At 46.0% G+C, this 25311-nt stretch overlaps 1 protein-coding gene across 2 annotated transcripts in view; it reads left to right on the forward strand.

Moving 5' to 3' along the window:
- Positions 1 to 25311, forward strand: part of LOC139050685 (uncharacterized) — a 36945-nt gene that overhangs the window by 4828 nt on the left and 6806 nt on the right. Inside the window, exons 4-12 of one of the 2 annotated variants that reach the window (XM_070527290.1) lie at positions 794 to 861; positions 4196 to 4213; positions 5443 to 5486; positions 9306 to 9342; positions 10138 to 14519; positions 16467 to 16518; positions 20283 to 20426; positions 23304 to 23515; positions 25125 to 25231. In XM_070527290.1, the coding sequence (XP_070383391.1) occupies positions 794 to 861; positions 4196 to 4213; positions 5443 to 5486; positions 9306 to 9342; positions 10138 to 14519; positions 16467 to 16518; positions 20283 to 20426; positions 23304 to 23515; positions 25125 to 25231 (5064 nt within the window). The remainder of the gene's footprint in view (positions 1 to 793; positions 862 to 4195; positions 4214 to 5442; positions 5487 to 9305; positions 9343 to 10137; positions 14520 to 16466; positions 16519 to 20282; positions 20427 to 23303; positions 23516 to 25124; positions 25232 to 25311) is intronic. The other variant, XM_070527291.1, reaches the window with a different exon arrangement.

The raw sequence follows: 25311 nt of genomic DNA on the forward strand, positions 1-25311 counted from the left end.
ACAGGTATTGTCAGTACCTGTATCCCTGTTGCCTTAGAGCAATGGTGCATAATTGTGGTGAACATGAATGGCTTGGTTTTGCCTTTCTCTGAATTGTGCCGAGTCCCAAGGCTGTTTCATGGTTTTCAAGTAATTTGCATGTGTGGCAACATACCCTAACCTAACCCTAATGAAGATGCAAGTGGCAGATTTTTTTGCATTTGTGTTATTTTGAGTAGCAGTGTCCCTTTTCATAATTGTAAGGCTAGCTTTTCTGCAAGACAGTTTGCCCAACTCGTTGTGGTGCAGTCGTTCATCATGTGCAAGTGCACTTTGCGTGTCTGATGGCATGAAAAGTGTAGACGCGGCCCTTGTGATGAAATCGTGTGCTTGTGATGAGGCCAGTCTGATGTCTCTACGTTCGAAGGTGAGAAAACTTGCACGTACACTCTGTTTCAAGGGTTAACGTCTTTTGTTTTGTTGCCTTGCATGTAAGTTGTACAAGAGTTCTGTGTGGCTTCCACTTGCTGTACATTCGGTGTCGAAAGGGTACCTCAGAAAGCATTAACGTTTCGAGCAGTTTGTGACTATAGCCAGAGAAGCTGTAATGCACACTTCGAATATACCAATGCAGGCTGAAAATCTTAATACCAGGCTGTGGAAGTGTTTTAGCTTTCTCTCGGCTCCTGTGGTCTGCAAGCTTTTGATGTTGGCTGTGCACATTGTGAAGCTTGCACGGGCAACGTCTACTCGCGGAAGTTTGCCGTCTTGGTGTTTACCCGATGCAAGTGTTCCTCTTTTCTACACATTGCAGACCGAGGACCTCACCGAGCGTCGCCGACTGTCCAAACGCGTCAGTTTCTCAGAAACGCATCAGATCAAGTAAGTTCCTATGCAAGTTCACTAGAGCTTAATGGAACTGTTCAAGGGCAGAGGGGCAGAAATGCTACACGAGTTCAGACTGATGGAAGTATTCTTTCAAAACAGTTAATAAATTTTGCTGTAATAGTTTGATGATTGAAAGAGGAAAACGAAGGTCAGTCTCTTCTTTTAACTGGGCCGGCACCTCGGCACTGGTATTTCACATCTGAGCTGTTTGGAAACACACTTTCCAAGTTTGCTTTCCAAAGCGCCGGAGAGTGGTGCTGTCGACTTTTACCAATAAACGATTACGCAGGCCTGCACAGATACCGTCAACTTGTGGCGTCGCACCGAGCTTGTGCGGCAGCTTAAAGGGGTCCTAAACCACCCTTTCGGTTTGGTCAGAACACAGTTCGTAGATGGCATATGCTGCTGTGAACATGTTGGCCAAATTTTGTAGTCGTGCACGAAGCTCCCAAGCAGAGTGCGAAGTCGCCTTTCCTTCGAGTGCTTTTCAATAGCAGCCTCCTCCTCCCTTTTTGAGGCTGCCATATTTCGTCCTATAGCAGATTCCCATACAGTTTTATTGGGCAATATTTGATGTCAAGCAAGGGTGTTTGGATCAGTGCACTTCTTTCTATTGTTGCTGTGTATATTCATTGACTCGGTATAGTAAAAGCACTTCTTGTTGGCCTAGTTGGTAGTTGTTCATTATAAGGTATTTTGATAAGAATTATTTACTTCTGGAAGTGTGACTCTCGTAATATCGTCTGCTAACTCTTGGCCCCGCCGGCCGGCCATAGGAATGAGCTTTGGCTACGCTGCTTATTGAAGTTGTAGCGTTGGGTCTCGCCAATTTCGATCTGCTTTGGGCACTCGACTAGCCGTCAACCATGCGAAATGTAAAGGGTTCGACAACTGATTTTCGAGGATCCATTCTTTTGTGGCGCAATGACATGCTCGTCCTCTGAAGTGTTTATGCCCACAGCGGCAACTTAGAAGGCCAGTAGAAATTTGGCAAGCAGAATTTCTCGATCTGAATAATCTCTGAAGAAATGGATTCCCGGCACCAGCAACACTGAGAAGTGGGAGCGATATCCATAGCTGGCCTTGCAAATTGTGTGGCTTTTGCAAGAGTGCACCTTTCATTAACCATCCGCATTTTAACTTCTGCAGCCCTTGCAAAAATGAAATGCTGCTGCGATAAGTTGCTGCATCTGTGGCTGCTGCAAATACTACTACTAGCTAGTGCCAGTGTGGTGCACTCTTTTGGCTGGGGGCGTAAGTTTAGCTGCCCCACTATGGCCTTTGAGAACAGGCTACAACGCATGCCACTGGACCTCGGAGGCCACGGCATCAATTTTCTATTTGCCGCAATAGATTCAGCTCTGTGTGCAAGTTACGGAGAAAATGTGTATATAAAAGATCTGTTGTATTTTACGGAACAAGTGTGTATAGAAAAGATGTGTTGTATTTCACTACTTGAAAAATAGACCAAGGAGCAGTGTACACAAATACCTTACCTGGGAGGGCATCTTATTTTTTTTTGTCATTGTTTTGCCCCATGGGAACGCTGAAGGGTCACTTCTTTGAGATTTGTTCTGAAGAATTAGATATACAAATCCTCGTTTAATGAGGCATACGGCGCTCATTTCGGTCAATACGAAACTGTTTTTTCCATCAGTGGGGCTATTTTGATTCGTGTTCCGAACAGTTCTCCGTCTCTTTAAGGTTGGCCCATATGTGTATGCTTGCCAGCTCGTGCTCGCTTCTGGCTAGACAGCTTGGCAGACTTCCCTTCGATTTAAGCTATGGCACTGAATGTGCAAGTTGGATGTGGCTGCCATCCGTCGGTCAAGCTGGTGCAGGACAAAGCCAGTCTGCACCACATGGCATGGCCAAACTGGAGCATAAGCAACGTACTCCACCCCTTTTGCGCACACAGCTGTGTTGCAGCTTGGTGTACGTACTGCAGCTGCCATGGAGCGCTGCGACAAGCCCGCTCACTGTGGTTCACTGAGCACAAGTGTGCTCAGATTGTCATCTGTGGGTGACGGGACTCGGGGCCCAAGCGCCAAAATGTTGACAAATTGGTCGTCTGCTTCCCGATTAGCACACCAAGGTGCCCTGCCTTCGTGGTCGAAGCTCATTACCTTGGTGATCCTTTCAATGCGAGTCACGAGTGCGGCATCCATAGCTTAGTTGATGTGTGTGCCGCCAGTGTTTGCGCGTGCGCTAAGAGGTTTGTTCAACCCTCGGAAATATGTGCGGTTGTCGTAGACAGCGCAAAGGAAAATGTGCCACTCGCGTCGTTTGGTTTGTGCTACTCGCATCGACGGATACTGCGCATAGCTATCTGCTAGACTCTACCACAGCAAAGGGATGAGACACCGCGAGCTCAACCACGAGCTGATGGATAGCTTCCAAGTTTAGCACGTTGTAGGCACACAAATTGGAAGTATTGGCATTCATGCGAATGTAACTGCATGCCACCGCGAGGTTCAGTAGGCTGAGCGTTGCAGGCACTGCCTTGCTCCGCAGTAGTTTTTTGCAGTGCAAGGCATTGAGGGAGTGGGAGCACTGTGACGACTCTTTGATTCCCTGTAATGCTGCTTCTGCTGAATACACTGAAGCACCTTTTGCTGAAGTGTTCCTGCAACAGCGTTAACTGCCAATGCATTTCGCGGGTTCAGGACCTCTCTGGCTTACGAAGTCTCTACTGTAGAATGCCACGGCAGCCACATTTCGATGGGGCCGAAATGCGAAAACACCTGTGCATTTAGACTTGGGTACATGTTAAAGAACCCCAGGTGGTCCAAATTTGCGGAGTCCTCCACTACGGCGTGCCTCATAATCGGAAAGTGGTTTTGGCACGTAAAACCCCATAATTTTTTTTTATTGTAAAATGGTAATATACTAGTACAGCTAAAATTCAGCTAAGGTACAACTAGTTCATTGCTTCTTTTAGCAGTGACTGAATACTGCGTGTCAAATTGCAGCCTGTGGCAAACAATGAACTGTTGTCAAGGTTGGTGTAATTGCTACGTTTCTTCTGGTGTACCCGACAATTGAGGCGACTTGTCCCATTTTCATTTTGGCGATGCAGATGGTCAGGACATTATTAGACTTGTCTCTTGAATTTTAAATCCTGGCTTAACACGGCTGCAAATGTACCACCTGTAAACCAGCGTCCCGTTTGCCAAAACATAGGTTTTTTTTAAAAAGAATGCACCGTGAAATGCTAGCTCTGTGTGACATTTGAGCATAAACGTGCCTGCAGTTAAATTGGAAGAACCATTTATATATCTTTATGTATGTATATATGTATGCATGTACTTTTTTTTCTTTGTTTTAGGCAATATAGCCCACGACGGTAAGTGGTTTTCTACGTAGCATGCAATGCTTCGAAGGCCACAGAGACTGCTCTTGCTACTCACTCTCAACCAAAAAAATAGCGCGTCCTAATGAAATAAAGATTGGGTGTGCGCCATATGCAATTCGATGCGATTGTCTTACTTTTATGTCGCAAAAATATGATGTAATTATTGCATTCGTGATGCAAGGCATTGTGGCGAGCCATTTCTGTGACCAGCAGCCTAGCACACCACTAGCTACTAATGTCTCTCGCTGGAATTGCAAAGGCACGCAAGTACTGCACAATTTGACTTAAGTTTCCGTCCGCAAGTTGTATTTGAACATGGGGAGTAGGTATCCTCTAGAAAGTGTCGCAGATGATAAACAACTATGCTCTAAAATGCACAGAGTAAGAGCTGCATGACTGCACCACGTACCTAACTTCCACAGTGTTTCCTCTTGTGTGAAACTGAGCATAGAGTGCGAGTCTGGTGCCAGCGTTCATTGCAATTGAACTGGCACGTGGGGATTTGTCTTCGTTGCCTCTCGTATGTACACTTGAGGACAATGTCATCTGCCGCAGTAACTTGGCGGCTGTGGTGTCGAGCTGCCGAGATCGCAGTTCAATCCCAGCTCCAGCGATTGTGTTAGGATGGGGGCTAGATGCAGAAACTTATGTGCTTGGATTTTAGGTGCACATTACAGAACCCTGGATGGTCCAATTTAATCCGGTGTCTCCCCCACTACAGCATGCCTTGCAGCCGGATCTTGGCTTTGGCATGGAATTTAATTTGTGTAATTCATTGTCATTTCGTTCTCTGGCATTGGCTAGTATCGTTTGACCTCCAGTAGTAGTAACTGTTAGACTTTGTTGAGCAGTACACAGGCACAAAAGGCTTTTAGAACATTGCAAAGAATATTCCCATTGCGAGTGTACCTGTCCAAATGTTGTCCACAAGAAAGTGCTGCAGTTTCTTTGTTCATGGGAAATTACAGCTGACAATGACTCTTAATTACCCTTGAATTTAACAGCATAACACAGTTAAGCCTAAAACAAGAAACGAAGTTCCACTAAAGTCGTTCCAAATCTTGGAAGAAAACTGTTCTGGCCGTGATTCTCGTAGTAAAAGTCATGGCAGTAACTATAGTAATTTCATTATAGTATACTAAAATTCCTGTTGTGAGAGCTGCTTTGTGCATAGCACAGTCTAGTGACAAGCCTCTAATTGTTCACATTTGTGCTTCCAGATTGTTCAAGGCCGAACTATCTGGAGAACGTAGCTCCAGCTGCGGTGAGTTGATTTGCACCAAGCATTCCTTGATGCACACGTGTATATGCATCAACTAACCATATTAGCCCATATTAACCAATAGCCTCTTAGCGTTGCTGAAGGGCGTAGTCTGTGCAAATTTTTCTCGCATAATCTTTACCAGGTAGAATTCGTATGGTGAAAACTCTGTGTTAAGATTCGCTGCATATCCTCGCCGGTCGCTGGACGTTGTGTGTTGCATTCACAGATGCATGCACGTTTCAGTGTATCGACACTGGTGCTGTCGAGAGCCTGTGAATGTCGATACATTCAAGGCCCCAGCACACTGTAGCAGGGGTGTTGAAAGCTGGCTTCTCCACAATAAGTTCTTGTTAGGGGCAAGCCTCTCTTCCATTTTATGAGTGGTGCTTGACGTATTGGAAGTTAACTGTGCCTGTTACCGGTATTAGTATAACTGTGGCAGGGATCATTTGCTTTTCTTCAGGGAAATCTTTTTTTTTTCTAAAGACATTTTGTTTTCATGGTGTTGAATGCAATTTTGCTTGAGTCTATAAAATGCTTTCTTGGAGCCTAAATTCTTCGAAAGATAACAAATATTGCAAAAGAGAAACAAAATCGAGGCAGGAGTCCTTAGGAAAGTATGTGAAAGATATGAAAGGAATCTCCGGTTCCTAACAATTCGTAACAGCAGTTATGATAGAAAATCTAACATGGACAGCATGCTGTCGTGTAATCACTGTTATGGTCATTTTACAAATGGTGCATTCCTCGTAAACCAATAGATCCTCTTCGTAATCGTAGTGCTAGCTTTCTTGCGAGGCTATTTGCTGACGTAGTGGGGGCATAGTCACTTTCGTAAACAGCCTATGCAAGCGCTGTTCGGTTGTATTATGACACAGAAAATGTAATGTGGCTTGCAAGATGAACCCATGTGCAAGAGAAGCCCTAGCATGTGCTGCTTGCATGACCCCATTTGAATGATGCATTTGCGAAGTGCATTTGCAATTTACAGAAAGGTCTCTTGCTACTGTAAAAGCAATGGCATACTTGAGAAAGTGTCGGGCAATTTCAATCGGGGCAAAATGCGAAAGCACTTGTGTACTTAGATTTAGGTGCATGTTAAAGAACCCCAGATGGTCCAAATACAGCGTACTACTACGGCGTACCTCATAATCGGATCGTGTTTTTGGCATGTAAAACCCCATAATTTGCTTTTTTTTTCCATACTGCTCAAAGTTCGTGTTTGACGTGCTGTATTTAGACTAACCTGCCCGGTTTATTTTCGTTCTTGCATTTTTCAGGGCACCAGACTAAACATATTAAATTGCATATGTTGTTTCCGCATGTTCATGTCATAGTTCCGGTTAAATCATTAGCAGAGCCGCAATTCTGTTTATGTTCCCTTGCTTTGTTACTGTGTTGATACACGAATAATGCAAAAATTACATCGAAAATTTTTTCTCCATATTCCTAGCACATGCTCCTTGCGGAGGGTGCTGCTGCAATAGTAGTGGTTAGTAGAGTACATGCCTCAGTGCCTTGCATACAAGGGTCCTGATGAGGCTGTAGTGCCACCAACACATTTTAGTGCTGTATATCATCCCTTTGTAACATGTCTTGTATTGTTTTGGCATGCTTCATAGGTAGTGTTTTTAGCCTTGTAGCATAACTGTTTTAACCTTGCTGATACGATACAGCCTTGTTACATCTATCCTTGGCGTGGATCAACCATTGACTGCATCTTACCCTCTCTTGCCGCTCCTGTTAATTGTGTTGTGACTTCTGTTAATTCAACCATGATGTGACTGATGTAATTGGTTCAGTTATCTCATGGGTTGAATTAAGCAAGAAGCAGAACGAAATTGCAAGATCTGATTCATTTCGTAGTATTTGTCCCAATTCTAGCTTATCCCTGAATAAAATTGCTTTTTTTTTTGCGAGTTCAAAGTAGAAAAGTAATGCAAAAATGATGTTCGAGCACCTAAACAAAATAGAATTCAACCATGCATGTCATTTTTTAGCAAGAAAAATGTAGCTTGCCTCTAATGCTGGCAATAAGAATTGGACGATACGAGTGCATTACCATTCACAGAATAGACATTTATTTGCTTTTTGTCCATCGTCATGTCATGACACAATTTTATCCGTAGTGCATATAGTATTCTGCATTTATCAACCGGTTCTACAGCAATCTCCAATGGGATTGTGGCTCATGCCTAGGCTAACAACTTAGCCAGTTTGTTCTGCGACCCATGTACTTCTCCAGAATGCGAAGAACACGTCACAACTTGTTGCCTCTAGCTTAACATGTAAAGTAACTTAGCGTTTGAATGCGCTTTCAGAATTTGAGTGCAAGCACCTCGTTATTGTCATGATAGGCGAAAACTCGATCTGCCACCATTCATGGTTGCCATCTTGCGATGATGACTCTGAGTAGACTGGCTCTGGCGTGTCAATCTTGTATGATCTTGCGGAATTGCACAACGCATATTAGCAACAGTGCAAATTGTGTGCATGTAATTCCTTCTGTACAAGCTGCCAAATCACTCAAAATGGGCAGGAGACCCTTTGCTTTTTTTTTTCGGTGAAGGCCAATGTGCCACAGTGTGCTTGGCATCAATCTGCAATGAAACCTGTATTGGAGTGCCAAATTTTTGCTTTGAAATGGGGGAAACAAATCAATGACTAAAACAACTTGCATGTACCATGCATGAACGGGCACATTCTGTGCAGCTTTTTAGATGGTCATTCTTAATTATTTATTGCATCGTGTTTCATCTGCTTCAAGTTCCGGGTCAGCGAGGAGTTAATATGGGTGCAGTGCTAAAGAGCAGCCAGCAACCCAGTCTGTGTGTGGGAACCCTAAAGCAGTCGCATGTGCAGGGCACATGTTCTTGGCATTGTCGCTTTCGGTGCGGGCTAATTTGGTCGTTGAGCAAGCCTGGATGGGCTAATTTGGTCGTTGAGCAAGCCTGGATGGGCTAATTTGGTCGTTGAGCAAACCCGGATGGGCTAATTTGGTCGTTGAGCAAGCCCGGACGGGCTAATTTGGTCGTTGAGCAAGCCCGGACGGGCTAATTTGGTCGTTGAGCAAGCCCGGACGGGCTAATTTGGTCGTTGAGCAAGCCCGGACGGGCTAATTTGGTCGTTGAGCAAGCCCGGACGGGCTAATTTGGTCGTTGAGCAAGCCCGGACGGGCTAATTTGGTCGTTGAGCAAGCCCGGACGGGCTAATTTGGTCGTTGAGCAAGCCCGGACGGGCTAATTTGGTCGTTGAGCAAGCCCGGACGGGCTAATTTGGTCGTTGAGCAAGCCCGGACGGGCTAATTTGGTCGTTGAGCAAGCCCGGACGGGCTAATTTGGTCGTTGAGCAAGCCCGGACGGGCTAATTTGGTCGTTGAGCAAGCCCGGACGGGCTAATTTGGTCGTTGAGCAAGCCCGGATGGGCTAATTGGCTGCTTGAACAATATCGCGCGAAGCCATCGCCGAAAGTGATCGTCCAAGAATACGTCCCCCGCGGCATTGGTGAGAACATGCCGGCAGTGTTGATGAATCGTATCTAAGAACAGCTAGTAAACGTCCTTTTAAAAGGGTGTGAGAATTTGCATGCGCAGCTTCGACGTCTCTTGATGCATGCCAACCATCAACTGATACGTCTGCAAAGGATTTTTTTATCTAATCTATATTAGCCCGTGTGTCAGGTGTAACTTTGAAGTATCTCTTGAACCTTGCTATAACACTTTTGGCTCTGCCAAGGCAGTGACTGGTTACTGCAGCATTAATTTTGTTTTTTCATTTTTCACCTTCTGTATGGTAAAGTTGCTCGCTCTTTCTGTTGCAGAGAATGCACTGGAAGCTGGCTCTGCGACCATGGCCGGGTAAGTTGCTGCGGTGCAGGTCATGAGGAGCTTTTCTGGGTTTGTGTGCAATTTTCGCATCTGCTCGACAAATGCGATTTCCACAAGTTGGACCTCGATGAAACCAACTGGTCTTCACGGCAAATCTTACTGGTGGCCTATGTGCGGAATTCTCATAATTTTAAAAATCTTGTTGCGGCACAGATATTGGTACGTTGCAAGCGCTTGAGGCATGTGGTACAAGTTCCCACTGCTCCTTGCATTTTATTTATTTTGAATTTGCATAGTGCTAGTTTTTCATTAGTTCGGTACTTGCAGCTGCTCTAGGAGCTATGGGATGGTGCAGCCGAGCACAGGGTTGCTGGTTTGATTCCCATTGTACTGTACTTTGGGTTCAAGTTAAAGAGGCCCCGGGGTGACGAAATTAATCCGAGGTGTTTCACTACAGTGTCGTACGCAACACTGCACTTTCGGAACGTTAAACATTGTTTAATTATGGCAGTGAGCATGAACTTGTTGCAAAAGCCAAGTAGGCTGTAGAGCTTTCTGCATAACGAAAAAAATGAGCGCAAATGGGGCAGCGACTCAAAGAAAGGCGCTCGTCATCATTTCGTAGTGTCCCTGTGATGTTTGCATTCCTTTTCTTTGTTCCAATATGACACCAACTCTGCCATCAGTTGTAGCAAATTGTTGAGAGTGGAGGTTCTGCTACAGTGCCCCTTCGTGGCTTTTGCACAAAAGATTTTAAGATTTGTGTGTTGGTGCTTCGTTTTGAGATGTGGCATTCTCAGTTTGCACTTGTTCTGTCATGGCTAGGAACAAGACGCTGGTGGGCAATGCCGCCGAAGACCTGGTGGGCGAGGCGGTCCAATTGCTGCAGTATGACCACACGCCCCTCGAGCAGAGCTTCTACCACGATGCCGACAACAGCGATGCCGAGGCTGCGTCCCCGACGACCAGGGCATCTGTTCTAATGGAGGAAGCACAGTCTTGTCTCGTGTTCGCTCAACACGGGGACATCACTGTTGCCTCTGAAGGCGCTTCCAGCCAATTTGGCCTCAACACGACTTTGGCCCGTAGGACTATGGACATTACTTACGTTGGCGTCCGCACAGTTGACCAGACCACCACCACCACGCAACCGACAAATACAATGCTCTCCGACAGGAGCATGGAAATGACATTTGCTGGCAACCCCGCTCATAACCACGCAGCCGCCACATTGTTAAGGACATTTGTGGACAAAGGCGCAGACAGTACTCTTGCCAGCACCTCTGCACTTCACCAGGGGGCTGGAAATCTGTCTAGAACCAACATCTTTTCAACGAAGGGGGACATCACTGCTGGACCACAAGATATCGCAGAGTTTCGTGGCGACGCCACAGTGCAGCTTCAAGACACTATGAATATCACTTGTGCAGTTGATTCTACAAGTTTTGCAAGAGGTGCTCCTAACGATACGGACACTGGAGCTGTTAAATGTGCTGGTCAGAGGACGGTTCTCAGCGCAGCAAAACCCACCCATGCTGTTGCACATGCCGGCAACGTTTCATGCACGGCTGCGCTGTTTGATCTCTCTGCCTTTGTGGCATCAAGCCGCCGCAATGATGTCTCAGACATAATGGGCAAGGATGATGTATGTGTCGCAGAAGCATCGTGCACTCAATCTGGCCCATCTGTCCAGGCTCCGGGCAGTTCCAACACAGGTTACGCGAGTATGAAGAGCATAATGGAGGAAACGGGCAGTGTTGGAGCCATTTGCTCTGCCAGCAGCATTTCAAACACTGCTGGGCTATTCGATCTCGCTGCCTTCGTGGCATCGGGCCACCGTAATGATGTGTGCAAGATAATGGGCACCCAGTCTGACCCATCTGCTCCTAGTGGTGCAACTTGTTCCAACACAAGTGACGTGGACGTGGGGCATGTTGTAAAAGAGACTGCCAGCAGAGGCCTTTCACCTGGGGAAACATTGGCAGCGACTGATTACTTGGCAGCTACCACAAACATAGCCGGTCTTGACGTAACTGCAGGGCCACCATTAGCCAGCTTTTCTCAGCTGCCGAATGCAGATTTGCCTTCTGCCTCTTGCACCTGGCCGAATGCCCCTGCTCCAGTTAGCCTTGCTTCCGGCGAGTGCAGAACTGAAAGCCAGATGTTGCACCACTCCCAGGCCATGATGCCGACTTGGGGCCAAAAGCACATGCAAAGCTGCAACTCTCCTCCTGGTGCCACTGGGCGTTCACGGCATCTCAACACAAATCCTGTCGATGCCACCGGCCTGGGCACCAACGCAGATGACTCGGAGGATTTAGTGCAGCATGCTGAGGCACAAAGTGGAACTACCTGCGGTGGGAAAGATTTCGATGCTCAAAAGACTAGCCTGCTCCCTGGTGCAATGGACATGACTTGCACGAGTGAAGCAGTACCCACTCTTCATGCTGCAAGCGTAACTAGAGCACCAGTCGTGAGCCAGCAACTCGAAACTCTCATGACTGTGTTTCCGGATGTCATGAATATGACCTGCACTGACCGAGCGGTATCGGCAAGGGTAGCTTGTAGTGACGTACGCCTCTCGTGTGCCAACCCGGCTTCGATGACTCTGCACTACGACGGCGCTAACCTGACGGGCGCAATGAACATGACTTGCCGAAATACTACAAGGTGCCCTTCGCTTGTCGCGGATATGACATACCTCAACGTAGAGCCGAATGGACAGCTTAATGAGGAGCACGCACTACATGCAGTTTCCGGCAGAACTCGTCGGGACATCAGTGAGCACAGTCTTGACCAGGCAAGCAGTCCTTTCCTTTTGGAGGGACTGAACGTCGCAGCACCCGATGCTGGAGCTCCTGGAGATGGAAATCTTGACGGTGCTGCTCAAGACCCACATGAGTCTGTGGCTTCCCTGAATGCCACCGTCGGGAACAAAAGTAGCATGAATTCCTGCCGCAGTCTGGCTTTCTTGCGTGTACCTGCCAGTGCCGAGCCGGGTGTTCCTGCATCCGTGGCTGAGTTCACTGATGCCGTGCCACAGGACCTCCCGGTTCCAAGTGAAATGACTGCTCCATTACTTTTAAAAGCCGCTCCAGCGGACAAACCAATGGACAAGCTGTCCCATGTGGAACGTGCAACTTTGAGCACAGCACCCTTAAGACCCAAGCTTTTGAAAGGCGGCACAAACGTGAGCATGAGGGGCTCTGAAAGTAAGTGCCTCAATGCTCGTGCATTGCCTGTAAGTGTCCTGACTGGCAAAGACAGCATTGCTTACCAGCATCTTTCTACCCCTATCGCTAAAAGAAGTGACAAAGGAGTTTTAGGCCCAACAAGGATGGCAAGCGGAGTGCCATCATCGATATCAAAGAGCTGGAATGCTGCTTCAAAGGTGAATCTGACTGCTGCGACTGAGATGTTCAACTCTTTGACTGACTCGGCTGTAAACCTTTCTAACGTAACAGCACAGCTGGAGATGCCTTCTGAATATGTCAGCTCGCTGTCACTTTTGGCTGACGTGTTCTCTCCAGAAAGGGTTGCCAAGAAAAATGCAGAGGCACGAGACGTCGATACAAGTGCATCTAAAAGTCTGACCAATGCCCAGCAGCAACCAAGTGCCAGTCATTCGCATCTTGCGACGGATCGAGGCGAGCACTTGACAGATAATGGCGACATTGGAGCAAATCTCCACAAGATTTCGGCGCCAGAAAGAGACGCTCAACGAGACCAAGCTGTTGCTGGTCTTTCGCCTTCCAAGAAAAGTTTGCCTGTGACAGCCACAAGCGCTGACATCTCTGAAGTGAACCTCGAGCCAATGGCCGAGCACCTTGATACTGCGCTCGAAAAAAACACTACGGGGGCGTTGACAACAATGGCGGACAGGTGCCCACAACCCAACACTATCTGTTCACCTGTGAGTAGTCTTAATGCTACCTTTGCTTCTGGCACCCAGCCTGTCAGTGCAAGCTTGTCAGCATGTCTGCACAACATTGAACCTGCCCGGAAGAGTGCAACGTTTCTAGTGTCTTCTGCAAAGAACGCAAGGCCCAGTGCCACATTTGCTGTCTTGTCTCCTGCCTGCAGAGTCATTTGCATTGACAATAGCGCAGATGTATCTCTTGTACCAGAAGATCCTCGTCCCTCCGCGGCCCACCGTCTCTTGGGGAAGGAGCCTGCTGCGACAGCAGACCAATTGGACAACAGTTGCAGAGACCAAAGTGCCGCCCTTTCGAGGTCTAGGAAAAAATTGGAGTTTACTGAAATCAGGCCACGGCCTCCCCAACATGGTACAGTAAGCACTTGTGGTGGTCGTATTGCTGACAGCTGCAGAGAAGACTCTTGCCGAAACATGCCAACTGTCTCTGTCTCGAGCACACCGTGTTCAGACATGCCCCGCTGTCGGACTTGTCCTGACTATGTTGCCTCCTCTCGTAAGCTGCATGGTACGTCGTCGGCTTCATTGACTGTGTTCCAAAGTTCCACCGGAGGCCGCTCCAATGACGTAGAGATGCTGATGGACACCTCAGAGCCACCCCTCGTCACGAACAGTCCACCAACCTCCTCTGTGGACAACTTGCAACCCTCCAGGAGCAGTGAGATCGCTGTCCAGCCAGTGAGCCGTGTGGAAGTAGGGGAGCTCCCCAGCGAAGCAGCGCTGGCATCGGATACTGGTATCTGCATTCCGACCAACATGTTTTACTCCTCTTCTGGGAAAAGGCGGAGCAGGCCGTTGACGCCTTCTCCAAAGCCGTTGGACAAGTGCAGGTCAACGGCAAAGAAAAGGCGGCCGGCACAGGCGGGTCCGAAAGCCGGCAGCTCAAAGCGCCACCTCTGCTCACCTGCATCGACCGGCAAAAAAAAGCGTCAGAAAGGGTTACAGGAGGGGCGTACTGCAGCCAAGTCGATGCAAAAGGCAGCCGCTGGTGTCGCAAGTGCTCGCAAGACGGTGCAGCACAGAACCGAATCAACGGCGAGTACGAAGGACATCTTGCAGTCTGTCTTTTCGTACAGACCAAAGCTACGAAGCCTACCTCCATCTCCTGTGGCCAGCTCGTGTCCCAAAGACAGCCCGGATCCACTGGCTCGCTTGAAGTGGCCCGAGGGCTTGGTGTTGCCAGATGACTTGCTGTTGCCAGGTGACCCGAGTTCCTCGGCTACCATGGGTCCTGTGCAAGCAAGGACCTCTCGGAACTTGGACAACGTAAACGGTAATTAAGTTTTCCACATTCCTTCACTAGTTAATTTGAAGGATTCCTTTAGTCCCAAGTGGAACAAATTGCTATGAAATCGATGATGTCATGCTGGCGGTGATGTTTCAGCAGGAAATTGAGCAAATGGAAATTTGGCCTTTATTTCCTCTAAGCAGGAGTGTGCAAATAGCAATTTTTGAGTTTGAATGCAGTACGAACAAAATATGCATGACTGCCAAATTTTCCAATTTTATAGTAAAATGTCCGATTTCTTGTGCTTCCTTCAGATTGTAATAATGACGCCAATAATTTCGCTATATTTATAGGCATCCTGCAAGGACAAAAGCGATCTCCACAACATGCAAATATGCTCATAGAGCAATTTCTGAAGTAGACTTTTCGGGCCCGCTCAGTTATTCAGATTTACTGGCAATTGTGCCACTTTTAAAATGGCAGATGAAATATTTGGCTGCTGTTGCATGAATATTCCATGACCATTTATTTTTCGATGATTCGGATTACTTTTGCTACGAATATAGAGCAACGCTAGTTTTGATAATTGTTTTGAATATATAGTGTCTTATATAGAAAAGAACTTTCTATTGCGATAGCAAGTATACAGACACTCGAAGCTAACTTTTGCCGTCTGCATTGCCGTGAGGTTCTGTATATATTTAGGTATATGCCGGTTATATTGCCACATCATTCTGTCACGAAAATTGCTTATACCAGGTCTCACCTTCTTGACAAAATTATTCCTCAGCATTTTGAGGCTGGCAGCCCACAAACAAATGTCACAAGACACTGAAAGCACATGCCTTTGATCTTAAGTCTTCTCAGACTCAAATATTAAAAGTGTGATACAATAACAGTGCTCAAACCTGAAAACGTTGCAGTTTTATTGGTGTGGCTGTGCGCTACCTCTGGGATCAGCTCGGGAAAATTTGAAACATACCTGGTATGGAAAAGTGGTGGCAAAGTCGCTGGAAAAGACGTTGGCTTTACTAAACATTAATGAAATTGTGTGATGGCAGGATTCAATCTGAGGAGCCCTAGCACAACAGCTCGTTTTTACTTTGTTGGCTTACGTTTACTTCAGTTCATACTGCAACTATGGCTGTGATTCTTGCACTTTGTGTAATATTCTAATATGTTGCTATCACATTCATTACTTCACCCTTATGGAGAAATTTATATTTTTTGCTAAATCTTAGTATTTTTTTGGCTTTGACGGTATTATGGTTTATAGAATACTTTCTGAGTAGCTTTAGAATAATGAACAGAAAACAATGTTCATTCTAGTATTAATATTGGCAACTTTCTGCCAGTACATTGCACATTACCAAGTCTCGCTCATTAACAGCACAAATGGAGCATTTGGAACAAATATGCAGATCATGTGCTTACGTACGACTTCTTGGAGTGTGTGATGATCGTGGTTTAGCTTGTCAAGTTTGGTTCCCTGAGTGACCTAGCCTGTTCCGCAGCGTAACTTCTCACATTTTACATCTGCTATGACCTTGGGGATGAATTTATTGTTTTGTGTTTCAAGTCCATGTTTGACTGAGCAGAGCAGACGATTCTGAAGTATTCCTATTTACAAATGGCGACTCTTCGACTTTTAAGGACAGAATGAAACAGGACAATATTCAATTCACCATTCTAAAGTTTGCAATATTTGCACATTCCTAATTCTGAGGAACCACTTGTAACAAAATTAATGAAGGTAAGGGTTTTGAGAGAACTAGTACAAACTGATTTAGTGCTCCTCATTAATGTTCCTTAAAAAGCTCGCTCATTACCCCGTGATCTCGGTAAGCTGAGCTGTCTTTCACAGCGATCTGGTGTGTCGGATACTGACCAATATTATGTCCCTGTCCCTAGTGCTGTACTATATGTATTAAGGGGCGTTTGCATGTTCCCTGTCTGATCACCTTGCAATTTCGTGCCTTTTTCTTCCTTTAGGTGCCCTTGCTGAAGCTTCGGCAGCCTTGTCAGCTGAAAAGGATACGGACAAGTAAGTCCCTATTACATTCTTTTCTAGGGGTGTGCGAATAGAGAAAAAAAAATAGTGGAATATTAAATATCAAAATTTGTCGCAGAATGTAATGTGTGCGAATTCTGAGCAAGAATGTATGGTGCTGCACTTGCTCCTTAGTCTCTTAGCATTGCATAACAAGAATGTAGCTAGCTATGAGTAACGTAGGTATATAGAAGTGAAGATAAACAGTATGATCTATTATAGGAAATGCCAAATTAATATGCCAGCAGTGATTACTGCTCAGTTTTAGTACTTGAAAGTCTGGAAATCTTTTTGCGAGAAATTTCTGTTTAATCAAATAGTTTCTTCCTTTTTGTTTCTCTAAAACTAATTAATTAGCGATGTTCTCGGCCTTATAGTGGGCCTGCGTTTCCCTGCATTATTTATATTCCGCAGAAGGTTTGCCTTTCCAGTTTTTCAATTAGACTCATCCAAATTTATGACAGTTAGGTTACCGTAAGGCCAATCTGTGTGAAAGGACTGCGCATCATGCGACTCGATCACTGCTCTGCGCATAGCCAATGGTACAGAGCAGGCGCCACTTCTTTGACAAGTGGCAAACCACGAACCTTGCGAAGAATCTGAAATCTGGAGGGTTGCACGATGCTTGCTCACTCTGGCGTAGGATTTCCCAATGATCGGCAGAAAAGAATGCCACAAAGGCCAACTCTCCCAATTTGCAGGGGAGACTCCTGAATTCTGACTCATCCTTCAGATTGCACAGTCACGACCCCTAAACCTTTTCTCACTAGATTGTAAATAAAGGTGTCTTCAGTAATATGGTGCGCCGTTGCATTGGTTCAATCAAGTGTGGTCGTGTGCGCTGACGCTTTGCAGAGCGCAGTCACGTTGGGCCGTGTTTGTACTAAGAGTGGATGACCTTGTAACTTGTTTCACATTTCCTTGAGAATTTATTCTTGGATTGTAGCTTGAAGTGACACTCGCTCGCTCACTCGCACTCGCTCGCTCACTCGCACTCGCTCGCTCACTCGCACTCGCTCGCTCACTCGCACTCGCACTCGCACTCACTCGCTCACTCGCACTCACACTCACTCGCACTCACACTCACTCGCACTCACGCTCACTCGCTCACTCGCTCACTCGCACTCACGCTCACTCGCACTCACGCTCACTCGCACTCACGCTCACTCGCACTCACTCGCTCACTCGCACTCACTCGCTCACTCGCACTCACTCGCTCACTCGCGCTCACTCGCACTCGCACTCACTCGCTCACTCGCGCTCACTCGCACTCGCACTCACTCGCTCACTCGCGCTCACTCGCACTCACTCGCGCTCACTCGCACTCACTCGCTCACTCGCACTCACTCGCTCACTCGCACTCGCTCACTCGCTCACTCGCACTCACTCACTCGCTCACTCGCACTCGCTCACTCGCACTCGCTCACTCGCACTCGCACTCACTCGCACTCGCACTCACTCGCACTCACTCGCACTCGCACTCACTCGCACTCACTCGCACTCACTCGCACTCGCTCACTCGCACTCACTCGCACTCACTCGCACTCACTCGCACTCGCTCACTCGCACTCACTCGCACTCACTCGCACTCACTCGCACTCACTCGCACTCACTCACTCACTCGCACTCACTCACTCGCACTCACTCACTCGCACTCACTCACTCACTCGCACTCACTCACTCGCACTCACTCACTCACTCGCACTCACTCACTCGCACTCACTCACTCGCACTCACTCACTCACTCGCACTCACTCACTCACTCGCACTCACTCACTCACTCGCACTCACTCTCACTCACTCTCACTCACTCGCACTCACTCACTCGCACTCACTCTCACTCACTCTCACTCACTCACTCACTCGCACTCACTCGCACTCTCTCTCTCTCTCTCGAATACGGGACAAGCGCTCGTCCTGTTTTCTCAGTCTGTGTGTGTGTTTGTCACTGTGCGCTGCTACGATCCATAAATATGTTACTGTACCAGCTCGCCCAACATTCAATCTTTCTGCATCCTTTTTCATTGAGAACTGCCTGTACGCACACCGAGGCATAGTCGAGGGCTTAAGGCAGAAGCTTGCGTTGTTCTGCCTGATGTTGCCCAACGGGCAAATGAAGTTCCCCAAAATATTACACATTCTTTATATATCCATATTCTCGGTCCTTTGCATCATTTAGTCGTAACATAAACGTTTCCTTCAGGTATTTTTGTCTCGTCCTTAAAGGGGTGATTGAACTCTAGAAATAATGGGAAATTAAAGTGGGTGAGACAATCTGCCACTGCATTGCATGTGCAATCTGACGCTTGCAATGCTCTGCCAATCCAGCCACAGCAGCGGCTGCCTTGGTGTGTATCTTGCCCCCTAAACAATAATCGGCATTTTCTTTCCAGAGATATCTGTGCTCTAATCTCCTGTGACGAATACTACACCACGTTAATAATGAGCATATTTGTTCGTAACCTGCATGGGCTTGGTATGTAGTGTTATAGAAAAACCTACACAAGATACAGTAGATTTATTTATTATTTATTTATTCAATACTGTCAGCTGCCATCACGGTATTGTTTGCGCACAGAACAAGCTCCTAGGCTGCAAACATTTCTTCGAGTGAATGTGACCTAGACCCCTCCCCGAGAGTTTTTACCCAGTGCCACTCACAGTTATGGCAGTGCATTTGGAGCATCCTTTAAACTAGAAGTGTCACACGGTATGTGAACTTGGGGGCAGGCAACTGGCTGCTAAAATATCATTGGTTACATGAGGCTGCAAGAGTTGATACATGCTAAGCAATGAGCAAAAGGAAATCGAAGGAGAAACGGAGTTTTTTTTTTCTTGTGTGGTAGCAACTGTGCAAAGCCAACAGAAGCGCAATAGTTCCTTCTGCTTTACGTTGTCATTATCTATTTATTCAGGTTTCCTTACAAGTTCCGTCGGGGAATATTGAGTAAGGGGGGAGATTGAATCAAACACAAGTTTCACAGAAACAATGCAGTATCAAACAATGCAATGTGGTTACATAGTACAAATAAATAAAAAAAAGGTTAACATGACACAAGTACACTATAGTTACAAAAAGCTTATTCTTTGTAAAGGCGTGATAATGCAAGAATGTAAGATCCACAAGGGGTGGAGATAACCTGTTCAATAGGCAGGCAGTAAGTGCATGGCAACAACTGGTATGCTAAAAAAAGAATTCCTTTGCAAACAATGACTTCAGGCTGTGGAAGGTACTCAATCTTTCATATTTTTGCTTACCACAGCAAGTTCCAGGAGCTACTGTACAATGAGAAGGCAGACTGGCAGTTTTCATTCCTTATTTACCCTCCCCCCCCCACCATTTGTATTCACCTAAATTCATTTTTATCCTCCTCAGCGATAATTTACTGTTTTTGTCCATTCTTTAAGTTCTTCAGTTTCGTCATACTTGATAATATATATGCTCCGTTCTAATTTTGAATGTATTGTGACTTGAATTCAGTGTACATGTTTAATATTTTTATTGCTTATTTTGTGTTATGCTTATGGACAAGTTTTTCTTTGTAACCTGTGCTTTTCTCAATTTTTTATTGTTGAATAATCCACTGTCTGCAATAGTGTTACGATTTCAGTATCGTATGTTTATTAATTGTTGCAATACTCGTGAATTGTATCAGCCCGGCCCACTATGTAATGCCCTCCGAGATCCTTTAGGAGTACTTTTGGAAAAAAGTGTATGTTCACTGTATGTTCAACATTGTGTATATTCAACATTGCAGGGACGGTTCTCTCTTCGAAATCCCGGATCCACAGCTTGACCTCACAGCTAACGTCGACATCCTTGGAATTATTGACCGCCTCGACGACACAAACGTCAACGAGTCACTGTACTGGAGCTTTCATGAGATTTCTGCAGAGTCCCTGTGAGTAGACTGCAATTTCTGCAATTACGCCTTCACAAATTTTTTTTTTTTGGGGGGGGGGGGGGGGGTAGGGCAAAGTTCAATGAGCACTGCAGCAGTGTTAATACTGTCTTCAGTATACCTACAAGAATTTATCATCTTTATTTTTAGGACATTCTATGTGGTAGGTCTATTCGTTTAGTAAACTAATTCAGGCATACCTGCATTTCGCTGCTCGTTTCAGCGGTGCAAATGTACCATCCTCTGCATGGCACTGTTTGTTCTGATAAGTGGAGGTAAAGTTCAGGCCCAGTTCCTGAACGTTCTCTGCCTGTTGGTGCCGATGTCATGCGGTGACAAAGCGGTAGGCCATTTGTGCAGTGCCGTGGCAGCAGACGACGCTCCAGGTTACGTGACCAGGCTGCCATTGTCGCTGCGGATTAATCGGCAGCGACAATATCCATGTTCCCAAGACAAGCCAGTATTCTACGTGGCCCTCAATTATGTCTCGAGACAAGTGGGAAAGGCCCTCTAGCTTGAATTCAACATAGTTTTTCGGACTATTTACTGTGTCATCAGCTTGTGCATCAGCATTGCAACTGGATCGTCGTACTGCTCATTTTTGTTTTCCGAGTCCTGCCAAAGAGCCACTGTCCCTTTTTCTTGTGGCACGGCAGTTGCAAACCTGATCAAAACGAGAGAATCGCCATGCACCCCGGACAATGCCAGCAACAAAAGGTGCAAGTTGGGGATGCAGACGCAGAAGGCAACTTGTTTTATTGAAAGTTCCTTCGCCAATTTTCAACGGTGCTAAAGGTACTTGTCAGTTCAGCTTGTATTGAAGACACAGGCAAGAATCTGTAAGACAGAATTAACAACCCTGTCAACGTCGTCCTCGTCACTGTCACTTGAGTCAACGCCCGAAAAGTTTATTGGTCCATTTTCTCTAGGAGCGTTTTTGCACATTGCTTGTGTGCATTGTCGATAATCTTCCCCTCATATCAAGGCAGTGCACCAAATGCTTGTTATACGAGCAATATATTAGCTAGCCAAGTTAAGCTCTGCACCGCACTGCATGCCACTATGCGTGGAGCGTTCCAAGCACTACCGTCGCAACACCTTTGTGACTGCACAAAACCATGTGTGTATTGCAGTTTGGTTTTAACTCTCTCGTCATTCTTGTATTGTAACGGCTAATTTTTATTGCACACAGTGCTGGAAATGAATGAAATTGACCAATACTTTACCTGGTGGCCCACCACACTGCAGGTCACCAGGCTGAATATCTCGCCCGTTTTTATTACAACTTGAGAAGTCTTGCAAGTGCGTGGTTGACGAGTGCAGAATTGTGTAGCATGCCTAGCATGTCTTTGCAAGATGAATTTAATGTTCATCAGGGTTTTGCAAAAGTTCTACTTGCAACTTGAAGGGGCAGAGCAATATGACGAAGACAGAAGGCAGGAACACATAGAACAGCCAGTACCAACTCGCCCAAATATTGATCCTTCTACTTGCAAACTAGGCTTATATCTTAGAACAACGTGCAGCACAATATTTGTCTGCTTTGGATCTACAGTGAAATCTCATTAGTACGAGTCTGCATAATAAGTGTTTCAGGATAATGTTCGCTTTTCGTTTCACGGCCAACTTGCCGCTGGAGCAGTGTATTTTCATACGGTTATTGCAATCGCATTTTCACCTGAAATTAGATATGATTGCAGAAGTGGGCTTGTGGCGGTATTACCAAAACTTGTAGCTTTATATTCCAGCGTACCAGCTTAAATAACATTCTGATGACCCATAAACGTGTGAAGCCCCAGGCATACTGGAGGATAAAACGCACACGGTCACTAAAGTTGTTTTCTCTCTCTCTCTCTCTGCGCGCCACCGGCAGTGAAATGCTAATGCTGCAGTGTGGCTGCACCGCCTGGAACTGCACAACTGCTCAGCCGAGTAAAGAAACAGCGGCTTGTTTTTTTTAAGTTCCAGGAGTTTTTTTACGGACATTGAAGAGAAAATTCGGCGCACACTGAGGAGCTATTTCAACATTGCCGAATAAAGTGCGTTGGCTGCAGTTCGTGCGGCGTCGAGTGATGCTGCTCTGCGTGATGTTATGCAGAGCTGTGTCGCTCAATGCTGCACGACCCTTTGATATTAAGTTTCTCACCGAGTATGCCTATCTTCACATTTGTTAGCGCTTCTTTGCAAAATAAAATTTTCACGCAAGTTTTTTTTCCCAGTTTACTTGAACATAGTATCAACGAGAGTCTACCATATTACGGTAGGTGCACTTTACAGAACTGCGATATCTGCGTTTTCATGTTGCTGTTGCTGAGTTAGAGTGGTAGACTTGATACTTCATTTCTGGAAAGTTCGAAATTTTCAGAAACTTCTTAAAAAAAATTTAGGGTATGAATAAGAGATGCTTCCTACCGTTCCAAGATTCTAAGTCAGGCTTTCTAATGCAACAAACACCTTGTCAGAATGAGTGCAGTAAATGGGAAACAAAAGGATTTCTTCATTTCTACGTATTTAAATAGCAGTTCCCAAGTTAAAGCTTGATCGTAAAGCATGATGAAAGCACCTTCAAAGCTGCTTCAGTATTCTGCCAAACTTGAGCGTTGCGCTAGTTGCTGCATAATTCATTTTTCCCAGGACGTTTTACAAAAACAGAATCTCGAATTGACACTGTGTGTCCATTCTGCTGTCCTTGACTTGTGCATTGGGAAAACATTCATTACTCTCAAGTGGGAATCTTTTTCGTTGCTACTATTTGCTTGTATTTGCCGCTGTTTCTGGAAACTTTCTTTTTCCAAGTTGCCTCAAATTGTCTCTTGTCCACATGTGCTAGAACTGTAGTCAAGCTTGCTCATTGCCGCACGCTGTTTCTTTCGACAGGAAAAAATGGCAGCTGCACCTTTGGCACTTGAAAGCTGACCAAGCAATCTTCACTTACATCAAAGGCTGTCTCGCGTTGGTGATGAACCTCGGTGACTATGTCAAGCTACCCGACACCGAGGACAAGCTGGCGCTAGCCCGAGCGGCATGTGAGGGAGAAGTTCGCCGGCGTGTCAAGCGCATTGCGAGTCTGCGCTATCAAGTCAAGTGTAGTAAGTTGGATCCTGACATCCTGTTATCTGAAACTTTGTTCTCCTGTTAAACACTTCATGGTGTCAACACCAGTGACGAACATTGGAGAGATACAGGCTTCAATGATATGCTGCAGATGTTAGCCTGGCTCAGTCGAACATGCGTGACGTGCCTGCACCCTTGTCTGTAGAATATATGGGTGCCAGCATTCTGTTCGTCTCGTATTCGAGCCTGGTCATTGCTGCACAAGGTGCGGCTGGTGCAAAGTTTGGCGAGCCTTGATGGCCGGTGGCTTCGTGTGTGTGCTGTGGTCTTGCTGCCTAGCGTTGGAGCTGGTGTAACCAAGTTGAAGCTAGAGGTCGCATATAGTGTACGCTCACCAATGCTTCTGCTCTCCATCATGAGTGTTGTGACAGCAAGTGTCCACGGTTGAGTGATCTGTTAATGTTTCCCTGCACCATGTGCAACTGCAATTTATACGGCCGATCAAACTACGGCCCCTCCTTAGTGTAGTGTCTCAATACTTGACTATAGCTATCACTGCTGAACCTTTCAGACATAGCTGCAACATTTTAAAAACTGATGCCTCTTTTCAGAGCTGTCTCGATGATGCATTGACAGAGTTGTAGTGATCTGATACTCTGTTCTTGACTCTACTTGTCTGAGAAATACGTATAGAGTGGCGTTTTCCATCTGCATGTGTTTTTCCAGGCAAAATACCGATCCCTAGGAAGTCTGAAAAATTTAACGCATACTGAACAAAGTTTGAAATCAAGCATGACCAACCAATGAGTACTCCAACATAACAAAACTGAAATTACAAGATCAGAGGCAATAGCGGTTACAACAAAGCATTAGTTTGCTTGCTGTTCAAATTATGTATTCTAGTGGCAGATATGTCGCTCAAGAGCAGTTTGAAGCAACCCATTGTAGACACCTCTGCGTGTTTTGGTTGGCAGCTTGGCTATCTTGCAGCCATTGTGCCGATCCCCTGCAATTGCACCAATCCGGCATTTGCATATTAACAACTGTAAGGCACATGTATAATTCAGCATTTCGTGTACCACAAGTTGGCACAGCAAGCTGCTGACGGACTGTGACAGACGATGGGAAATATTTTGATGCTCCTTCAAAGCATCATGCTTGTATTTCTTTTGCACAGACACGATCTCACTTACTCTGCTCGTTAATATTGGCTTGTACATTTACGACGAACATAGGTTGTCGTGAAATTTTTTGGAGGGCCTGACATTGTCGATATAATACAGCAAATCTTGTTGCTATCGGCTAGAATCAAACAAATCTTTTAAAAACTACTGATGTGCTAGCCCAATGTTCTGTATCGATCACTTCTGGGGATATCTTTGAGCAATGCTGTTTGGCTAAGCCATAGGGCAGAATGTCCATCGCTCTAGTGGCTTTTTATGTGGGATGCGACATTGAGCAAAAGTGAAAGCTTACCTAAGGGGATTGACCGAGAATGCAGCCCCTGCTTTGTGTCCAAACAGCCCTATGTTTTGCTCATCCCCAATATGTTGGAAATGACAACTTGATTAATTTGTCCCTGTCCGAAGGTTCACCTCGACTGTCCTGGCTAATGGCAATTGTTGCATTTTTCTTCCCTTTCAGAGCCGAACGCTCAGTTCAACAAGTACATGTTGAATCACCGCCTTCCAGAAATGCACAATACGGACAAGCTACTGAAGCAGTACCCCACCACAGACTGCTTGCCAAAGGTTTGTAAATGTTGTAAAACTCTAGCAGTTTGGATTTCTTGAATGTTGCTAGTCTTTTTCTGCTTTATAAAGCCCCTAAT

Source organism: Dermacentor albipictus, chromosome 10, assembly GCF_038994185.2.
Source record: "Dermacentor albipictus isolate Rhodes 1998 colony chromosome 10, USDA_Dalb.pri_finalv2, whole genome shotgun sequence".
Classification (NCBI taxonomy): Eukaryota; Metazoa; Arthropoda; class Arachnida; order Ixodida; family Ixodidae; genus Dermacentor; species Dermacentor albipictus.